Below are 16,862 nucleotides of genomic sequence, written 5' to 3'. Positions count from 1 at the left end.
CCCCGTGGAACTGAAACAAGTAACTGAGGCCATAAACTCCTTCAGCCAATGTACACATCAACCTGTTGTTGGATCTAATCTAAGAGTCTTGCTTTAGGTGGTCTTTGTTGGCTCTATAGAAAAACTACTTCGATCAGCACAGGAAAATACATCAGGACTTCCTATCACTTCTTCCTTCACCTATCTTCCTATCACTTCTTTGTTGGTGTTTTGTTTTGTGTTTTGCGTCCCTGTCCCTGGGTAGGCTCGACCTACCACTTCTTTTCTCCAAATTCTTCTGATTTAAAGAAACAAAGACATGCAGATGCTAAAATAAGCTGCATTAAACCTAGATTTAAATGAGTACAGGGGTGCCTGGCTGGCTCAGTCAGAAGAGCATGTGATTCTTAATCTTGGGGTTGTGAGTTCAGCTCCATGCGGGGTGAAGAGTTACTTAACTAAATAAAACTTAAAAAAAATAATAAATAAATGAGTACAAACTGGACAGTGAATCCCATAAAATTTGCAGCTGAGACAGGGTTGGGAGGTCTGCCCATAACTGTGTGTCTCCCCTGGCTGTGCACACAAAAGGAGTGGGCTTTGGGACCACAGGGCAATCCTCGGTGGCATTGTGCCTTAGGAGGATGCTTGATGGCTCTCCGAATCTCAGCCTCTGTGTCTGAACAGGGTCTACAGACAGCAAACATGGAGAAGTTTACAACTCGTGCATATTTTGCTATTCCGTTCTCATTTCCATCACTTTCCCAGGCTTTCTTGAAGAAAAACGGGGACTCTGCCCTCTCTTTGGGAATTCAAGGCAATGTGAGTTCCCGTAAGCCACAGCCACTGTGGACATGCAGACCCTCAGACACCAATTACTTCATACACAGTGGGTTCCATGTAGCAGAAGTGTTGTAGATTGCCAAGCACTGGCCGGGGCCCTAGGGAGCTAGGGTAGAAGCTGTGATTTTTGAACCTCTTAAGTGACAGGCACTATGATAGGCACTATTGTCACCTAATTTAATTCTCATAACCGAAAAGTTATCTTTATTCCCATTTTCCAGATGAGGACTAGAGCCTCAAAAAGCAAAAGTCCAAGGTCACACACACATCTAGGAACCACTGAGTCAGGATTCAATCTACCTGACCGGCTGACTCTGAAATCTAGGCTCTCTCCACTGTCCCGTTTGCTCCCTCTAAAAAGAATACAACACATATCTTTCTTTTATAATCTTTCTTTTCTTTTTTAATTAAAAAAATGTTTTATTTATTTGGCGGGGGGAGAGGGGGGAGGGCAGAGAGAGGGGGAGACACAGAATCTAAAGCAGGCTCCAGGCTCTGAGCTGTCAGCACAGAGCCTGACTTGGAGCTCGAACTCACGAACCATGAGATCCTGACCTGAGCCTAAGCCAGACACTTAACTGACTGAGCCACCCAGGCACCCCTCTTTCTTTCATAATAATTAATTTTTAAAGCAGTTCTGAGAGTCTGGGGACATGGCAAGACGGCCAGTCCTTGGAAAGCAGGGAATAAGGAAAGGAACCCAGTTGTGGAGAACAGAGAAACCCAGTGGTTAGAACTAGATGAGCCAGAAGACAGAGTGGGGGACAGTCCAACTGGCCATGGGTCTGGGGCTCTTCACATCCTCTCTGTCATGGCCTGCCAACACGGCAGGCCCAGGCTGTGGCAGCAAGAGTCAATAGGTTTTGCTGCAACCAGTGAAGGCAAGTGGGTTCTAGACAAGGAGAATTATGAAATCCAGGTATACATACACAGTTTGTATTTGTGCCAGATTAAAAAAAAATAATAAAGTGGCCCTTGGTGGCAGGTCAGGTCTGAGAGGTACACAGGCAGCCCCTTGCTTCCCTTTCCTATAGTCCTGAGGAACTTTGAAGAAGCGAGGATGTTCTCAGGCAAAGTGACTCAAAAATCCCCCGAGAGAAGAGATAGAGAGAGCATTGGCCGCTGTGAGATGAAGAAGACAAAATGAATCTCAGGGGCCTCTGCTTGTCCAGATCGGAAGGCTGGAGGCTGGGTAGCTCCAATGCCTCCAGGGCTGGGGGCCCGCAGCGTTCTCTGCTCAAACTGGCAATTTACCCGATTTACCAGGCTCTCAGGGAAGAACTTAACCAGCATTCCTAGAAGAATGCCCCAACGTGAAGTGTCCCGCAGGGACATATCATTGGTAGGGGAATGTGCTGCACAGGAGAACAGTGTAGCAGCAGAAAACAGAATGAGAGCCACAGGCTGCCTTTGAAGCAGGCACTTTGTCTGACAGGCTAAAGGCAACTCTGAGGCTGAACTGAAGCCCTTCTTCCTTCCGGCTATCTCTACATCTCCTAACCCTCTTTCAATAATCCATGAAAATCGACTTCCTCCCTCATTCTCCTTCTTGTAATATTTATGGCACTTTTTATTTATGAGGCTTATTCTGCACTTAATGTTACTTGCTGTGTGATTTTATTTTTTCCACCTGTGTGCCTTTTTTTCTCCCCAAATGTATGTCATGCTTATATACCAAATAAATGAAGCATGTTGTCAAAGTTAGTGGGGACTCGGGCGCCTGGGTGGCTCAGTCGGTTGAGCGTCCGACTTCGGCTCAGGCCATGATCTCGCGGTCTATGAGTTTGAGCCCCCCGTCGGGCTCTGTGCTGACAGCTCAGAGCCTGGAGCCTGCTTCAGATTCTGTGTCTCCCTCTCTCTCTCTGCCCCTCCCCCGCTCATGCTTTGTCTCTCTCTCTCTCTCTCTCTCTCTCTCTGTCAAAAATAAATAAACCTTAAAAAGTTAGTGGGGACTAATGTCTGGGAACGCCATTTCTACTTCTTATCATGAAATCCTCTCGTATGGATGTCAACGTTTTTGCACACTTGCACAGAACATTCTTCTTTTCTCCATAGCCCAAGTTCCTTCTTTCCATCAAACGGGAGTGGAAAAGAGGTATACCTTCAAGGCCAGCATGTCTGGCAGAAGCTTTATGACAAAACTCAGTCCACATGAAGTGATAGGACACGATCTTACTCTAGACCCAAGATCCCGCCCCTTCTGACTTTTATTGGCTTTCACCTTATATTTCACCTCTATTTACCTATGGACTGGGACACTTTGTCTTCCCCCCCACCCCAATGCAAATTCAGTGTCCATTCGTCTGACACTTCCGTTTCTGACCATCGCTGTACCTTTCTACCACATGTCTGTGGCCTAAGCTTCTTGTTGACCTCTGTCGTTATTTCTCTGCCTTCTGAGTCCTAACCCATTCCCTGGGCTTACTCCAGTTTTGATTCTGAGCGTTCTTTGACATTTCATCATGCTACATAGCTGAGCTGGGACATATCCCATGTTGTAGAGCTGGAACTTTAATCTAGTTAGTTCAGAACCCGTGAACATTGGACTTATAAAATATCATGCCTGCAATTAGACAGAGTTCACCTTTAGAGCCTTCTCTGCTGGCATTCTCCCTCTCCCTCTTCTTCTCCCTCTCCCTCTCCCCTCTGCCCCACACATTTAGTTTACTAATTCGGAGCACCTGAAGAAAATCTGACTTGGATAATTTTCGCATATTCAAAGGCAGAATGGTCATAAATTCTCTAGGTTCATCTAGACAAAGGCCTTACTCTCTCTCATGAAAGGCTCTTGTCATGCCCCTTGAGGAAGCTAGGGAAGTTTCTAGTTCTGGAGCTAGGATGGGGAGAGTTGTATTATTACTTCCCCAGACTAGGACCGGGAATATACCCTTCCATAGAAAGCAATGTTAATAGGTGATGGTTAGTTTACCTGAAATACTATTCTTTGGGGGTATGCTACATGGAAAATAGGTTTCTACAGACTAATCCACAGAAACCACTAAAATAGAATAATATTTCTATAGAAAATGACTTTCAAGTTCAACGTTGACAAATAGCTTTTAAGACAAAAAAAAAGAAAATCTAAGCAAAAAATTAGGCAAGTGTGAAATCCAGGTTCCTCCAAGAGATCTTGCCTAACAAACATAACATTAAAGCAGCAACATGATTAAACTAAGAAAATCCCCTTCTGGGAATATACATGTGAATAGATATAAATATGCTTTTATATTAGGAATAAGATTCTATTTCAACATACCTGTTGTCTTCCTCCAGACTTATCTTGGATAATAGTCCTGACAACAGCACTAGTAAACACGCAAGATCTGAAAAATGAGCTGACGACATTGCAAAGGCCGATGGCTATTAAATCCTGGAAAGACATGGCAAACGTGTTAGGCCCTCTGTTTGTTGAAGAAGGCAGACTTGGGTTTGAGCTAAAGACACACCGTTCATTTCCTAAGTATGAAGACAGGATTGTTCACTTCAAACAACACAGAAATATTCTGTTTTTAAAAAAATGTTTATTTTTGAGAGAGACAGTATGAGAGAGCATGAGCGGGAGAGGGGTAGAGAGAGGGAAGGACACAGAATGTGAAGCAGGCTCCAGGCTCTGAGCTGTCAGAGTGGCACCGAACATGGGGGTCCAACTTGCCAACTGCGGGATCATGACCTGAGCTGAAGTCAGATGCTTAACCGGCTGTGCCACGCAGGCGCCCCGGAAATACTCTTACAAAGAATAAAAGGATGGCAAATCTGATTTCCGGATTAACTTGAATCTTCATTTTAGCTACCCATCCTAAGAAAAGCACTTTTTCAAAGTGAGAAATGAAATTTTTGTCTTATTATTCCCTTTCACTGGGACTTCGGATGACAGGAGGAAACATAATACTAATTTTTCTCCCTTCCTTCCATACTATCTTAAAATCAAAGTGGGACAACTCTTTCTTCCACATTTCTCTTTTGAGTTCTAGGAAAAGGGCCAAACTCAGAATAGTTGGGAGATAAAAAAACAAAAAAAAAAAAACACACACACACACCAAGGACTGTTTCTGGGAGACCAATTTAATTATGCTAGTAGCCTGGCTTTGATATTCCCTAGCATTTCTTATCGCACCTCGGTATGTGGTTGACTCCTAAGAACTTGGAAAGGAGGATGAAATTAAGAGGAGAGGAATTCTGCTAGCTTAACAACATGATGCCATATGTTATCTTCTTGCCTCCCCACACCATAGCTGTTCTGGGCGAATAACACTTATGTTAATTTAAGTGGCTTCAAAGTTAAGTATGCCATGCTTCTCAAAAATCCTTTGGTAATTATAATTCAAATTTTAGTCTCACTGACTCTCTAGTTACAAAAGAATGCAGTCTTGGGGCACCTGGGTGGCTCAGTCTGTTAAGTGGTTAAGCTAAGCGTCAGATTTTGGCTTAGGTCATGATCTCACGGTTCATGGATTAGAGCCCCACATGGGGGCAGGGGGCTCAGAGCCTGGAGCCTGTTTCGGATTCTGTGTCTCCCTCTCTCTCTGCCCCTCCCCCACTCATGCTCTGTCTCTCTCAAAGATAAACATTAAAAAAAAATGCAATCTTCATGTTGACAGGAGGCTCAGATTGGAGAACAAAGACTTAAGGGTCAGAGGAAATAACAGAAATGCTTCTCATCTCACCTGGTTGGAATTAACACGGTAGTTATGGCGACTGGCAACCTTCTTGCCCACAAATACCAGCAGAGAGGAGCTCACTAAAGCTAAGGAGAAGGCTTCTAAAATTAATTCGGGAAGAATGTTCAAATCTGGCATCACAGGAAACAGGAAGCTGGAATAAAATGGTGGAATTATTCCTAGAAAGCAGGAACCATTTATTGGCACCTTCCCCACTCCAGCCTTATCATGTGGGGCAGGCAGGCCTGACCCTTTTTTGAAACTAACAATAAGAGGGGCGCCGGGCTGGCTCAGTGAGTTGAGCGTCTTCGGCCTCTTAATTTCGGCTCAGATCATGATCTCAGGGTTGTGAGATGGAGCCCTGCGCTGGGCTCCGTGCTGAGCCTGCAGCCCGCTTAAGATTCTCCCTCTCTCTCTGCCCCTCCCCTGCTGGCATGCACGCACTGTCTCTCTCAAAAAAAAAAAAAAAGTAATAGCAACAAAAGATAGAAGAGTACTGAGGCAGCAGCCTGCCCAAACTGCCGGGAAACCCAGCCAGGTTACAAAAGCCACTGAGAGAACACTTGCTATCTTCCAGTTCGACATTCTTGCCATGTAGCAATAGCAACAAATAGGATAGGCAAACCACAAAGACTGACAGAAAATGGCCCCACCTACACTGTTAGAGACCATACCAGTGGATAAACAATAGGCAGATACCACATCTAAGATGGTTTGGAGCCAAAATCCCAATGAATCCCCTTCTAGTCACACTCAAATCTTTTAGGGTATAATTTTATGTACATTTTTTACATCTTTACCTCTTTTATATAAATTACTTCCAATTCTACCTACACCTTCCCCCCTTAGTTTTCTCCCCCTCATTTCTTTTCAGTGTGGTACATATGCATTGCAAGAAATCCACCATCTTATCCATTTTTAAGTGTGCCATCCAGTGGTGTTACATACACTCGGAACGCGCAACCGTCTCCGCCATCCACGCTGTCACTCTTTTCACCTTGTAAAACTGAAATCCTATTAATCCAGTTAACCAATAACTCTCCATTTCCTCCTCCTCCAGCCCTGGCCACTACCATTCTCCCTTCTGTCTTGATGATTTGGACTACCCTAAGCACCTCATGTAAGTGGAATCATACAGGGTTTGTCTTCTTGTGACTGGTTTAGTCCACTCAGCATAAAGTCCTCAAGGTCAACCATGTTGTAGCATATGTCAGAATTTCCTTCCTTTTCAAGGCTGAATGATATGTATATATATTTTGCTTATCCATTCATCGTTGATGACACTTATGAATTCTTCCACATTTTAGCTATTACGAATAATGCTGCTATGAGCACGGGTGCATGAATATCTATTCAAGACCCTGCTTTCAATTTTGTGGGGTATATATCCAGAAGTAGAATTGCTGGATCATCTGGTAATTCTATGTTTAATTTTTTGAGGAACCACCATATTGCTTTCCACAGTGGCTGTACCATTTTATATTTCTACTAACAGTGCACAAAGAAATCTACATCCTCACCAACTTTTGTTATTTTCTGTCTTAGATGCACACACACACACTGGTATAGGTATACGTATATATGCGCATATATATGTATGTGTATGTGTGTGTGCGTATGCACATACACAGTAGCCATCCTAATGGGTATGAGGTCGTATCTCACTATAGTTTCAGTTTGCATTTCCCAAATAATTAGTAATATTGTGTCTTATCATGTGCTTATATTTGTGAAGATTTTTGTATCACTGATCATCAATGTTCCTAAGTTTTCTTTTCTTGTAGTGTTTTTGTCTGGCTTTGGTATCAGGGTAATGCTGGCCTCATAGAATGTGTTGGAAAGAGTTTCCTCCTCTTCAATATTTTGGAAAAGTTTGAACAGTTCTTTAATGCTTGGTAGAATTCGCCAATGAAGCCATCAGGGTCAGGATTTTTCTTTGTCAGGATATTTTTGATAACTGGTTCAATCTCCTTACTAGTTATAGGTCTATTCAGACTTTTTTTTCTTCATGATTTAGTCTTGGTAGATTTTGTGTTTCTAGGAATTTTCCATTTCATCTAGGTTATCAAATTTGTTGGCACATAGTAACAGTACTCTGTTATAGTCATCTTTATTCTGTAGTCATCTTTATTTCTGTAGAATTGGTAGTAATATCCTCATTTTAATTTCTGATTTGATCTTTTCCCTTTTTGTCTTAGAGCATCTAGCTAAAGGTTTGTCAGTTGTGTTGATTTTTTTAATGAACCGACTTGATTTCATTGATTTCCTCTATTGTCTTTCTATTCTCTATTTCATCTATTTCTGCTCTTACCTTTGTTTCCTTCCTTCTGCTAGCTTTAGGTTTAGTTCATTCTTATTTTTCTACTTCCTTGAGTTGTAAAGTTGGGTTGTTGATTTGAGATCTTGCTTGTTGGTTTATTTTTAAAATGCAAGCATTTATGGCTACAAATTTCCCTCTTGGCACTGTTTTTTTTGTGTATTGTATGTTGTGGTATGTTGTGTTTTTGTTTCCATGTATCTCTGTATTTTCTAACTTCTCTTGTGACTTCGTTGATCTATTGATTGTTGTTTTTTTTTTTTAATTTTTTTTTCAACGTTTATTTATTTTTGGGACAGAGAGAGACAGAGGATGAACGGGGGAGGGGCAGAGAGAGAGGGAGACACAGAATCGGAAACAGGCTCCAGGTTCTGAGCCATCAGCCCAGAGCCCGACGCGGGGCTTGAACTCCCGGACCGTGAGATCGTGACCTGGCTGAAGTCGGACGCTTAACCGACTGCGCCACCCAGGCGCCCCGATCTATTGATTGTTTAAGAGTGTGTTAATTTCCACAAATTTGTGAATTTTTATGTTTTACTTTTGTTATTGATTTCTAACTTCATCTCATCGTGGTCAGAGAAAATATTTTGTACAATATCTATCTTTTATAATCTATTGAGACTTAGGGCCCCTGGCTGGCTCAGTCAATGGAGCATGTGATTCTTGATCCCCAGGTTGTGAGTTCAAGCCCCACATTGGGTATAGAGATTGCTTAATAATAAAATCTTTAAAAAAATTTTTTTAGGGGCACCTGGGTGGCTCAGTCAGTTAATTGTCCAACTTCAGTTCAGGTCATGATCTTGCGGTTCATGGGTTCAAGCCCCGCGTCAGGCTCTATGCTGACAGCCTGGAGCCTGGTTTGGATTCTATGTCTCCCTTTCTCTCTGCCCCTCCCCCATCATGCTCTCTTTCTCTCTCTCAAAAATAAAACATTAAAAAAAATTTTTTTTAATTTTTAAATCTATTGAGACTTAATCTGTGACCTAATGTGTGGTCTATCCTGGAAAGTAGCCCATGTGCACTTGAGAAGAATGTGTATGCTGTTGTTCAGTACAGTGTTCTGTGTATGTCTGTTAGATCTGATTGGTCTATTATGTGTTGGTTAGGACCTGTCTCCTTACTTATCTTCTGCCTGGGTGTTCTATCTATTACTGAGAGTGGGGTATTGAAGTCACCAACTGTTATTGTAGAGCTGTCTATTTCTTCCTTCAATTCTGTCCTTTTTTGCTTCATGTATTTTGATCGTTTGTCATTAGGTGTGTAAATGTTCATAACTGCTTAATAATTATTGGATTATTTATAGCATCCAAATAATTGGATTGTTTATAACATATAATGTCTTTCTTTGTCTCTTGCAAACTTTTTAAACTTAAAGCCTGTTTTGTCTTATATTTGTATACCCACTTCTGTTCTCTCTCTCAGTATACCCACTGATTCTTTTCTCATTCTTTCACTTTTAATCTATTTGTGTCTGTGGATCTAAAGCACTTCTCTCTCTCTTTTTTTAATGTTTATTTATTTATTTTGAGAGAGAGAGAGAAAGCAAGAGAGAGAGCAAGGGAGGAGCAGAGAGAGAGGGGAGAGAGAGAATCCCAAGCGGGCTCTGTGCTGTCAGTGGAGAGCCTGACACAGGGCTTGAACCCACCAACTGTAAGATCATGACCTGAGCTGAAATCAAGAGTCAGACACTTAACTGACTGAGCCACCCAGGTGCCCCTAAAATGAGTCTCTTACAGATAGCGTATAGTTGGATGATGTGTTTTATCCAATCTTCCAATCTCTCTTTTGACTGGAGAGTTTAATCCATTTACATTTATTTTTTTTATTTTTTATTTTTTTTAATTTTTTTTTTCAACGTTTATTTTTATTTTTGGGACAGAGAGAGACAGAGCATGAACGGGGGAGGGGCAGAGAGAGAGGGAGACACAGAATCGGAAACAGGCTCCAGGCTCTGAGCCATCAGCCCAGAGCCCGATGCGGGGCTCGAACTCACGGACCGCGAGATCGTGACCTGGCTGAAGTCAGACGCTTAACCGACTGCGCCACCCAGGCGCCCCTCCATTTACATTTAAAGTAATTACTGATATGAAGGGACTTCTGTTATTTTGCTATTTGTTTTCTATATGTCTTATAGTTTTTTTTTTTTTTTTTTTTTTTTTTTTTTTATTTTTGGGACAGAGAGAGACAGAGCATGAACGGGGGAGGGGCAGAGAGAGAGGGAGACACAGAATCGGAAACAGGCTCCAGGCTCCGAGCCATCAGCCCAGAGCCTGACACGGGGCTCGAACTCACGGACCGCGAGATCGTGACCTGGCTGAAGTCGGACGCTTAACCGACTGCGCCACCCAGGCGCCCCTATGTCTTATAGTTTTATATGTCCTTCATTTCCTGCATTACTATCTTCTTTTGTGTTTAGTTGATTTTTTTGTAGTGAAATGTTTAAATTCCTTTCTAATTTCCTTTTGTATATATTCTATAACTATTTTCTTTGTGGTCACCATGGGGTTACTTTTAACATCCTAAAGTTATAACACTCTAGTTTGAATTTACACCAGCTTAGCTTCAATAACGTACAAAAACTCTGCTCCTTTACAGCTCTATTCATACCCTTTTCTGTTACTGATGTCACAAAATTATACCTTTATACATGTATACCTCAAAACATAAACTAGTGATCTTTTTAAATGCACTGGTCTCTTAAATTATGTAAAAAATAAAATGTTGAATTACAAACCATTGTTAATAATACTAGCTGTTATAATTTTCCAATATTTACCCTTACTGAGACCTTTATTTCTCCATACAGCTTTAAGTTACTGTAAATTATCCTATCATTTTACCCTGCAGAACTCCCTTGAGTATATCTTCCAAGGCAGGTCCAGTGGTAATAAACTCGCTTAGCTTTTATTTATCTGAGAATGATTTAACTTCTTTACTTTTGAAGGAAAATTTTGCTGGATATAGGATTCTTGGTTGATGGTTTTTGTTTTTTGTTTTTTTTTTCTTTTAGGACTTCGTTGGCCCACTGCATTCTGGCCTCCAGAGTTTCTGATGAGAAGTCTCTCATTACTTTATTGATAAGCCCTTATGTATGAGTCACTTCTCTTTTCCTTTTCAAGATTCTCTCTGTCTTTTGAAGTTTGATTATACATCTAGGTATGGGTCTCTTTGAGTTTCTCTTACTAGGAATTTGTTAGAGTTACACGTTTACACTCATGTTTTTAAATCAAGTTTGGGAAGTTTTCAGCCATTATTTCTTCAAATGTTGTTCTCATCCCTTTCTTTCTCTCTTCTCCTTCTGAGTCTCCCACTGAGTGTGTGTTGCTTTGCTTGATGGTGTCCCATAAGTCCCTAAAATTCTGTTCATTTTTCTCTAATCTTTTTTCCTTCTGTTCCTCAGACTCAATAATTTCCATTATCTTATCCTCAAGTTCACTGATTCTTCCTTCTGACTGTTCAGATCTGCTTTTGAATCTCTCTAGTGAATTTTTCCTTTCAGTTATTGTGCTTCTTAGCCCCATAACTTCTTTTTGGTTTCTTTTAAGTTTGCTATTTCTTTTTTGATATTTCCATTTTGTTCATACATTGTTTACTTTCTCTACATTTTCCTTTAGTTCTTTAAGTATCTTTAAGACAATTGCTTTCAAGTCTTTGTCTAGTAGATCTGCCATCAAGTCTTTTTCAGGACAATTTCTGTTGTTGTTGTTTTCATTTTAATGAGCCATACTTCCTGTTCCTTTATCTGCCTTGACATTTTTGTTGAACATTGGATATTTGAATCTAATAATGTAGTACCTCTGGAAATCAGATTCTCCCCGTTCCTAGGGTTTGTTGTTTTTTGTTATTGTTGTTGTTGGCTGTTTTTGTGTCAAGGACTTCAGTTGAAGAAAACGTTAAACTTAAGGTTTTCTCAGGTCTTTTCTGAGCCTGTTCCTTTCTCCAGGCATGTGTGGTTATTTTCTAATTTTCCCTCTAAGTGCAGGTATTTTTTAATGTCCTAATCTTTAATGTATGACTTCCAAAAGGGGAGAAAAAGAAAAAAATGAAGAAGAAAAAATGGGGTGCCAGTCCTTTAAATCCCTTGGAAGTCACTTTTGCCAGAGGGGGAGGGACTTGAAACAATGGGAGTGAGGTGCAACAACAATGACTGCTCACCTTGTTGTCTGCACCTTTGTGACCAGAAGGAGCAAATTGGAACCTTTGTGTATTATTGGCAGGGAAGTAAATGGTGCAGTGTGGAGAGTAGTTTGGCAACTCCTCAACAAGTTCATCATAGAGTTACCATATGACTCAGCAAATCTACTCCTAGGTATATCCTCAAAAGGAAAGAAAACAGGTACTCAAAGAAAAACTTGGCACCTGAATGTTCATAGGAGCACTATTCATAATAACCAAAAGCTGGAAATAACTGCAATGTCCATCAACTGATGAACTGATTAACAAAATGTGGTATATCCATATATACCATAAGTATACTGTTCAGCCATAAGTAGGAATGATCCATGGTACAATATGGATGGATCTTGAAAACATTACGCTCAGTGAAGGAGGCCAGAGTCAAAAGGCCACATATTTTATGATTCCAGAATAGGCAAATCCTTAGAGGTAGAAAATAGATTGAGTGGCACCTGGCTGGCTCAGTAGGTAGAACATGTGACTCTTGAATTTGGGGTTGTGAGTTCAAGTCCCACGTGTGGTGTGGAGTTTACTTAAAATAAAAGAAAAAAAAAGTAGATAAAGTAGTAGCCAAGGGCTAAGGAGAGGGACAAATGGGACAGGGTTTCTTTTTGGGGGTGATAAAATATTTTGAAATTAGATGGTGATGATGGTTGTACCACTTTGAGCATATACTAAAATCCACAAAAGTGTACACTTTAAAATGGTGAGTTTTATGGTATATGAATTATATATTAATAATGCTGTTTACTAAAACAAGATAGTAAGAGAACATAAATAACTTTTTACCAATATATTTGACAACTTAGATTAAATGGGCAAATTTGTTCAATCACCAGGGAGCCTGGGTGGCTCAGTCTGTTAAGCATCTGACTCTTGATTTCAGCTCAGGTCATGATCTCATGGTTTGTGAGATCAAACCCCTCACTGGGCTCTGTGCTGACAGCAGGCAGGCTGCTTAGGATTCTCTCTCTCCCTCTCTCTCTGACCTTCCCTTGCTCATACAGGCTCATGCTCACTCTCTGTCTCAAAATACATAAATAAATAAACATTTAAAAAAATTCTGTGGGTCACAAAAACTAACAGTACTCTCAAGAAGAAATAGATAACCTGAATTATAGACAATGCTTATGTAATTTAATAATAATTGTACTTAATAGACTATTAAAAAATTAAATTTGTAGAAAAAAAATTAAATTTTTGGTTAAGAACCTGCCCACAATGAAAACTCCAGGCAGGCATAAATATTTTCACTGATGAATTCTACCAAATATTTTAGAAATAAATAATGCCAATTCTATAGAAACTCTTCCAGAAATTAAAGACAAGAGAATACATTCCAATTCCTTTTATGATGTCTACAATACTCTGATACTAAAGCCAGATGCAGATATTACAAGAAAAGAAACTCTCAGGACAATATTCTTCATATACATGAATGCAAAAATTCTTAACAACATCTTTGTGAATCAATATATAAAATGATAATACACGATTACCAAGTGAGGTTTATCTAAGGATGAAATGTTGGTTTAACATTCAAAAATCAATCATGACATTAACAGACTAAAAAAAGGAAAAGAAATTTTCACGATTTGGGGGCCAGTGTTATTTTCCCATAGATTCATAGAATAATCCTTTAAACTGAGTTTGGAAGCACAAATATGCTTTGGTTTCTATACCTCTAGGTTTATTTTCTAAGTAAAAAAAAAAAATCTTCTAAGTGTTTTAGATGAGATTTACTATTTGAAATGTTTATTCTTTTGATTATTTTTATCATTTCACCAAGACACAGTTTTATGACTCAAAATTGACTTCTAAAGTTTTGTGTAAAATCTAAATTCAGTAAAATGAGCAATGTATTACATACCACTTGGAAAAATTATTTTAAAATAAATTGTGTGATGTATTTTTAATCCTTTATCTAATTAAAATTTATTAGTTTATGCATTTTAAATTTCATTTTCCTTCAAGTAGGAAGCATCACTTAAAGTACTCAAAGCACTATCTCCTCCTGTTTTCCTATTTCATACCATTATTATGTACAGGAATCTAAATTCCTATTTTTGAATATCTTTTCCTTCGCCATTTAACTATGTCTATGTTAGTTTCCTATTTATTGTATACTTATAACTTACAAGCACCTGGGTGTTTTCCAGGTAATGAGCTAGTTAGAAATATAACTAAATACTCAAAGGCACTTAGATATTTAGCCTTTTGTTAAATTTCCCCTTTTTGTTCTTTTAAGAAGTTAGTTAAGAATGTGGCTGTTCCCCCCTCCCCCCCCCCCCCAAAAAAAAAAAGAATGTGGCTGTCCCAGGAGCACCTGGGTGGCTCAGTCGGTTAAGCATCTGACTCTTGATTTCAGCTCAGGTCATGATCTCACGGTTTGTGAGTTCTAGCCCCTCTGCACTGACAGTGCAGAGCCTGCTTGGAATTCTCTCTCTCCTTCTCTCTGCCCCCCCTCTTCAAAATAAATAAATAAACTTAAAAATATATATACTGTGGCTGTCCCAAAGAAGTATACAGTAAATGAAATCTATTGCCTAAATCTATGTTAGTAAACCTTAAATATTTATGTTTTTTCCTTTTTGATGTTCTCTCACATTTAATTCTTTCTTAGCTTAGGTTAAAAGGGGACACGGACACAGAAAGAACTAACTTAAATTGTTCAATTTTTCTAATCTTTAGCAACTTTGGATAAATATATAATAAAAAGGGAAGTTTATGGGAATGCAAGCTGGTGTAGCTACTCTGGAAAACAGTATGGAGGTTCCTCAGAAAACTAAAAATAGAACTACCCTACGACCCAGCAATTGCACCACTAGGCATTTATCCACGGGATACAGGTGTGCTGTTTAGAAGGGACACATGCACCCCCATGTTTATAGCAGCACTATCAACAGTAGCCAAAGTATGGAAAGAGCCCAAATGTCCATCGATGGATGAATGGATAAAGAAGATGTGGTATATATATACAATGGAGTATTACTCAGCAATCAAAAAGAATGCAATCTTGCCATTTGCAACTATGTGGATGGAACTGGAGGGTATTATGTTAAGTGACATTAGTCAGAGAAAGACACAAACCATATTAATTCACTCATATGAAGACTTTAAGAGACAAAACAGATAACATAGGGGAAGGGAAACAAAAATAATATAACACAGGGAGGGGGACAAAACAGAAGAGACTCATAAATATGGAGAACAAACTGAGGGTTGCTGGAGGGGTTGTGGGAGGGGGATGGGCTAAATGGGTAAGGGGCACTAAGGAATCTATTCCTGAAATCATTGTTGCACTATATACTAGCTAATTTGGATGTAAATTTGAAAAAATAAAAAATAAAATAAAAAAAAGGTGTATAAATGGTTATACATTACAATAAAAAAAAAGGGAAGTTCAAAGCAATACCTAAAATTACATTTTGAAATGCTCACTTGTCTATCTATACTCTGAATCTTAGGATAAAACATAAGCAAAAGTTGACTGTGTGGTTGTTAAGTCATCAATAACAGAAGCATACTGAGTGTGTATGATAGAGTGATTATAATCATAAATTTTGGAATTAAAGAGAAATGGGTTCAAAAGTAGCTCTGCCCTTGACCGACTGTGTGATCACGGACAAGTAATTTAAATTTGGTAAGCCTTAGTTTCCTCAGCCATAAAAAGGAGTACTACTGTGAGGTGCAAATGAAATAAAATAATTATGCAAAACATCGGTCTTATTGTTGTTATTGTTATTTTTTTCAGTCTTATTTACCATTGCACTTCCTGGTGTCTCGGTGGTCTGCTCACATTTTTTTTTTTAATTGAACAGAATTTCAAGTGACTTAGTCATCATCAGATTTCACGGAGAACTAACTGGTAGGACATGAGACTAATCCAATCTGCTTTCATCAAAGTAGCCTACGTTGTGTTATCCTGGAGTCTGCCAGAATCGCGGACTCTGCAGTATTCCTTACTGAACAGCCTTAGGAAATGAACAATGCTCTTCCAGAGCCTGCCTGTGGGTCGCCTTCCTTAGCCAAAGTGATTCATCCGATCAAGGTTACGAGGTGTTCCCTGTTGGTCGAGTGGTTAGGATCCAGCGCTCGCGTCTGATCAAGGTTACGGAAATTAAACTTTCTTAACAGAAGCAAGAGTGACCCATAGTCACCGGTAAGAATTATAATGTAAATTAGGGGCGCCTGGGTGGCGCAGTCGGTTAAGCGTCCAACTTCAGGCAGGTCACGATCTCGCGGTCCGTGAGTTCGAGCCCCGCGTCAGGCTCTGGGCTGATGGCTCAGAGCCTGGAGCCTGTTTCCGATTCTGTGTCTCCCTCTCTCTCTGCCCCTCCCCCGTTCATGTTCTGTCTCTCTCTGTCCCAAAAATAAATAAAAACGTTGAAAAAAAAATTAAAAAAAAAAAAGAATTATAATGTAAATTAATCGCAAGTCCTTAAGAACTGCATATGCCAGACTACTCGAAGATAGCTTCCTACACCACGTAAGAAAATGTTTAAGGACCCCGATTCAGTCTAAGTGGGTGAAGACAGAAAGGAACACTCATCTCCTGAGCACTGAGCTCCAGGAGAGAGGCCAGGAAAAGAGGCATCTCTTGTTCCATCCTTGAGGGTTAGTTAGATAGGTACAGAGGTTGAGAAGGCTCATGATGTACTGCGGGAAAAACCTCGTGAATCTCTCTGGTTTCCAGCACATCCAACAGTTTCCTTGTGTAAGGAGACTGGCTCAACTATGAGAGTTAAGAGGCTGAGCAAAGACAAAACACAGGGTTGTCTTAGCCCATCCTCCTTCATGAGCTTCTGTATCCTAAAATGAATTTGAGCCCATTACCCAAATTTGACTGCTAGTGGAGACCATCAATCAGGCTGTCCGGTCAGAGGCTA

General features: G+C 40.0%; 1 protein-coding gene across 1 annotated transcript in view; it reads right to left on the bottom strand.

Moving 5' to 3' along the window:
* SLC26A8 (solute carrier family 26 member 8) overlaps positions 1 to 16,862 on the bottom strand; it is an 83,114-nt gene that overhangs the window by 21,858 nt on the left and 44,394 nt on the right. The window contains 2 exon segments of the mRNA XM_047101332.1: positions 4,079 to 4,192; positions 5,487 to 5,634. Coding sequence (XP_046957288.1) covers positions 4,079 to 4,192; positions 5,487 to 5,634 — 262 coding nt within the window.

Source organism: Lynx rufus, unplaced genomic scaffold (genome assembly GCF_022079265.1).
Source record: "Lynx rufus isolate CCGP_SWC_20201006 ecotype Redwood Valley unplaced genomic scaffold, mLynRuf1.p SCAF_6, whole genome shotgun sequence".
In the NCBI taxonomy this organism is placed as follows: Eukaryota; Metazoa; Chordata; class Mammalia; order Carnivora; family Felidae; genus Lynx; species Lynx rufus.
The sequence above is the reverse complement of the archived record's forward strand: the minus strand, read 5'-3'. Positions and strand labels throughout refer to the sequence as shown.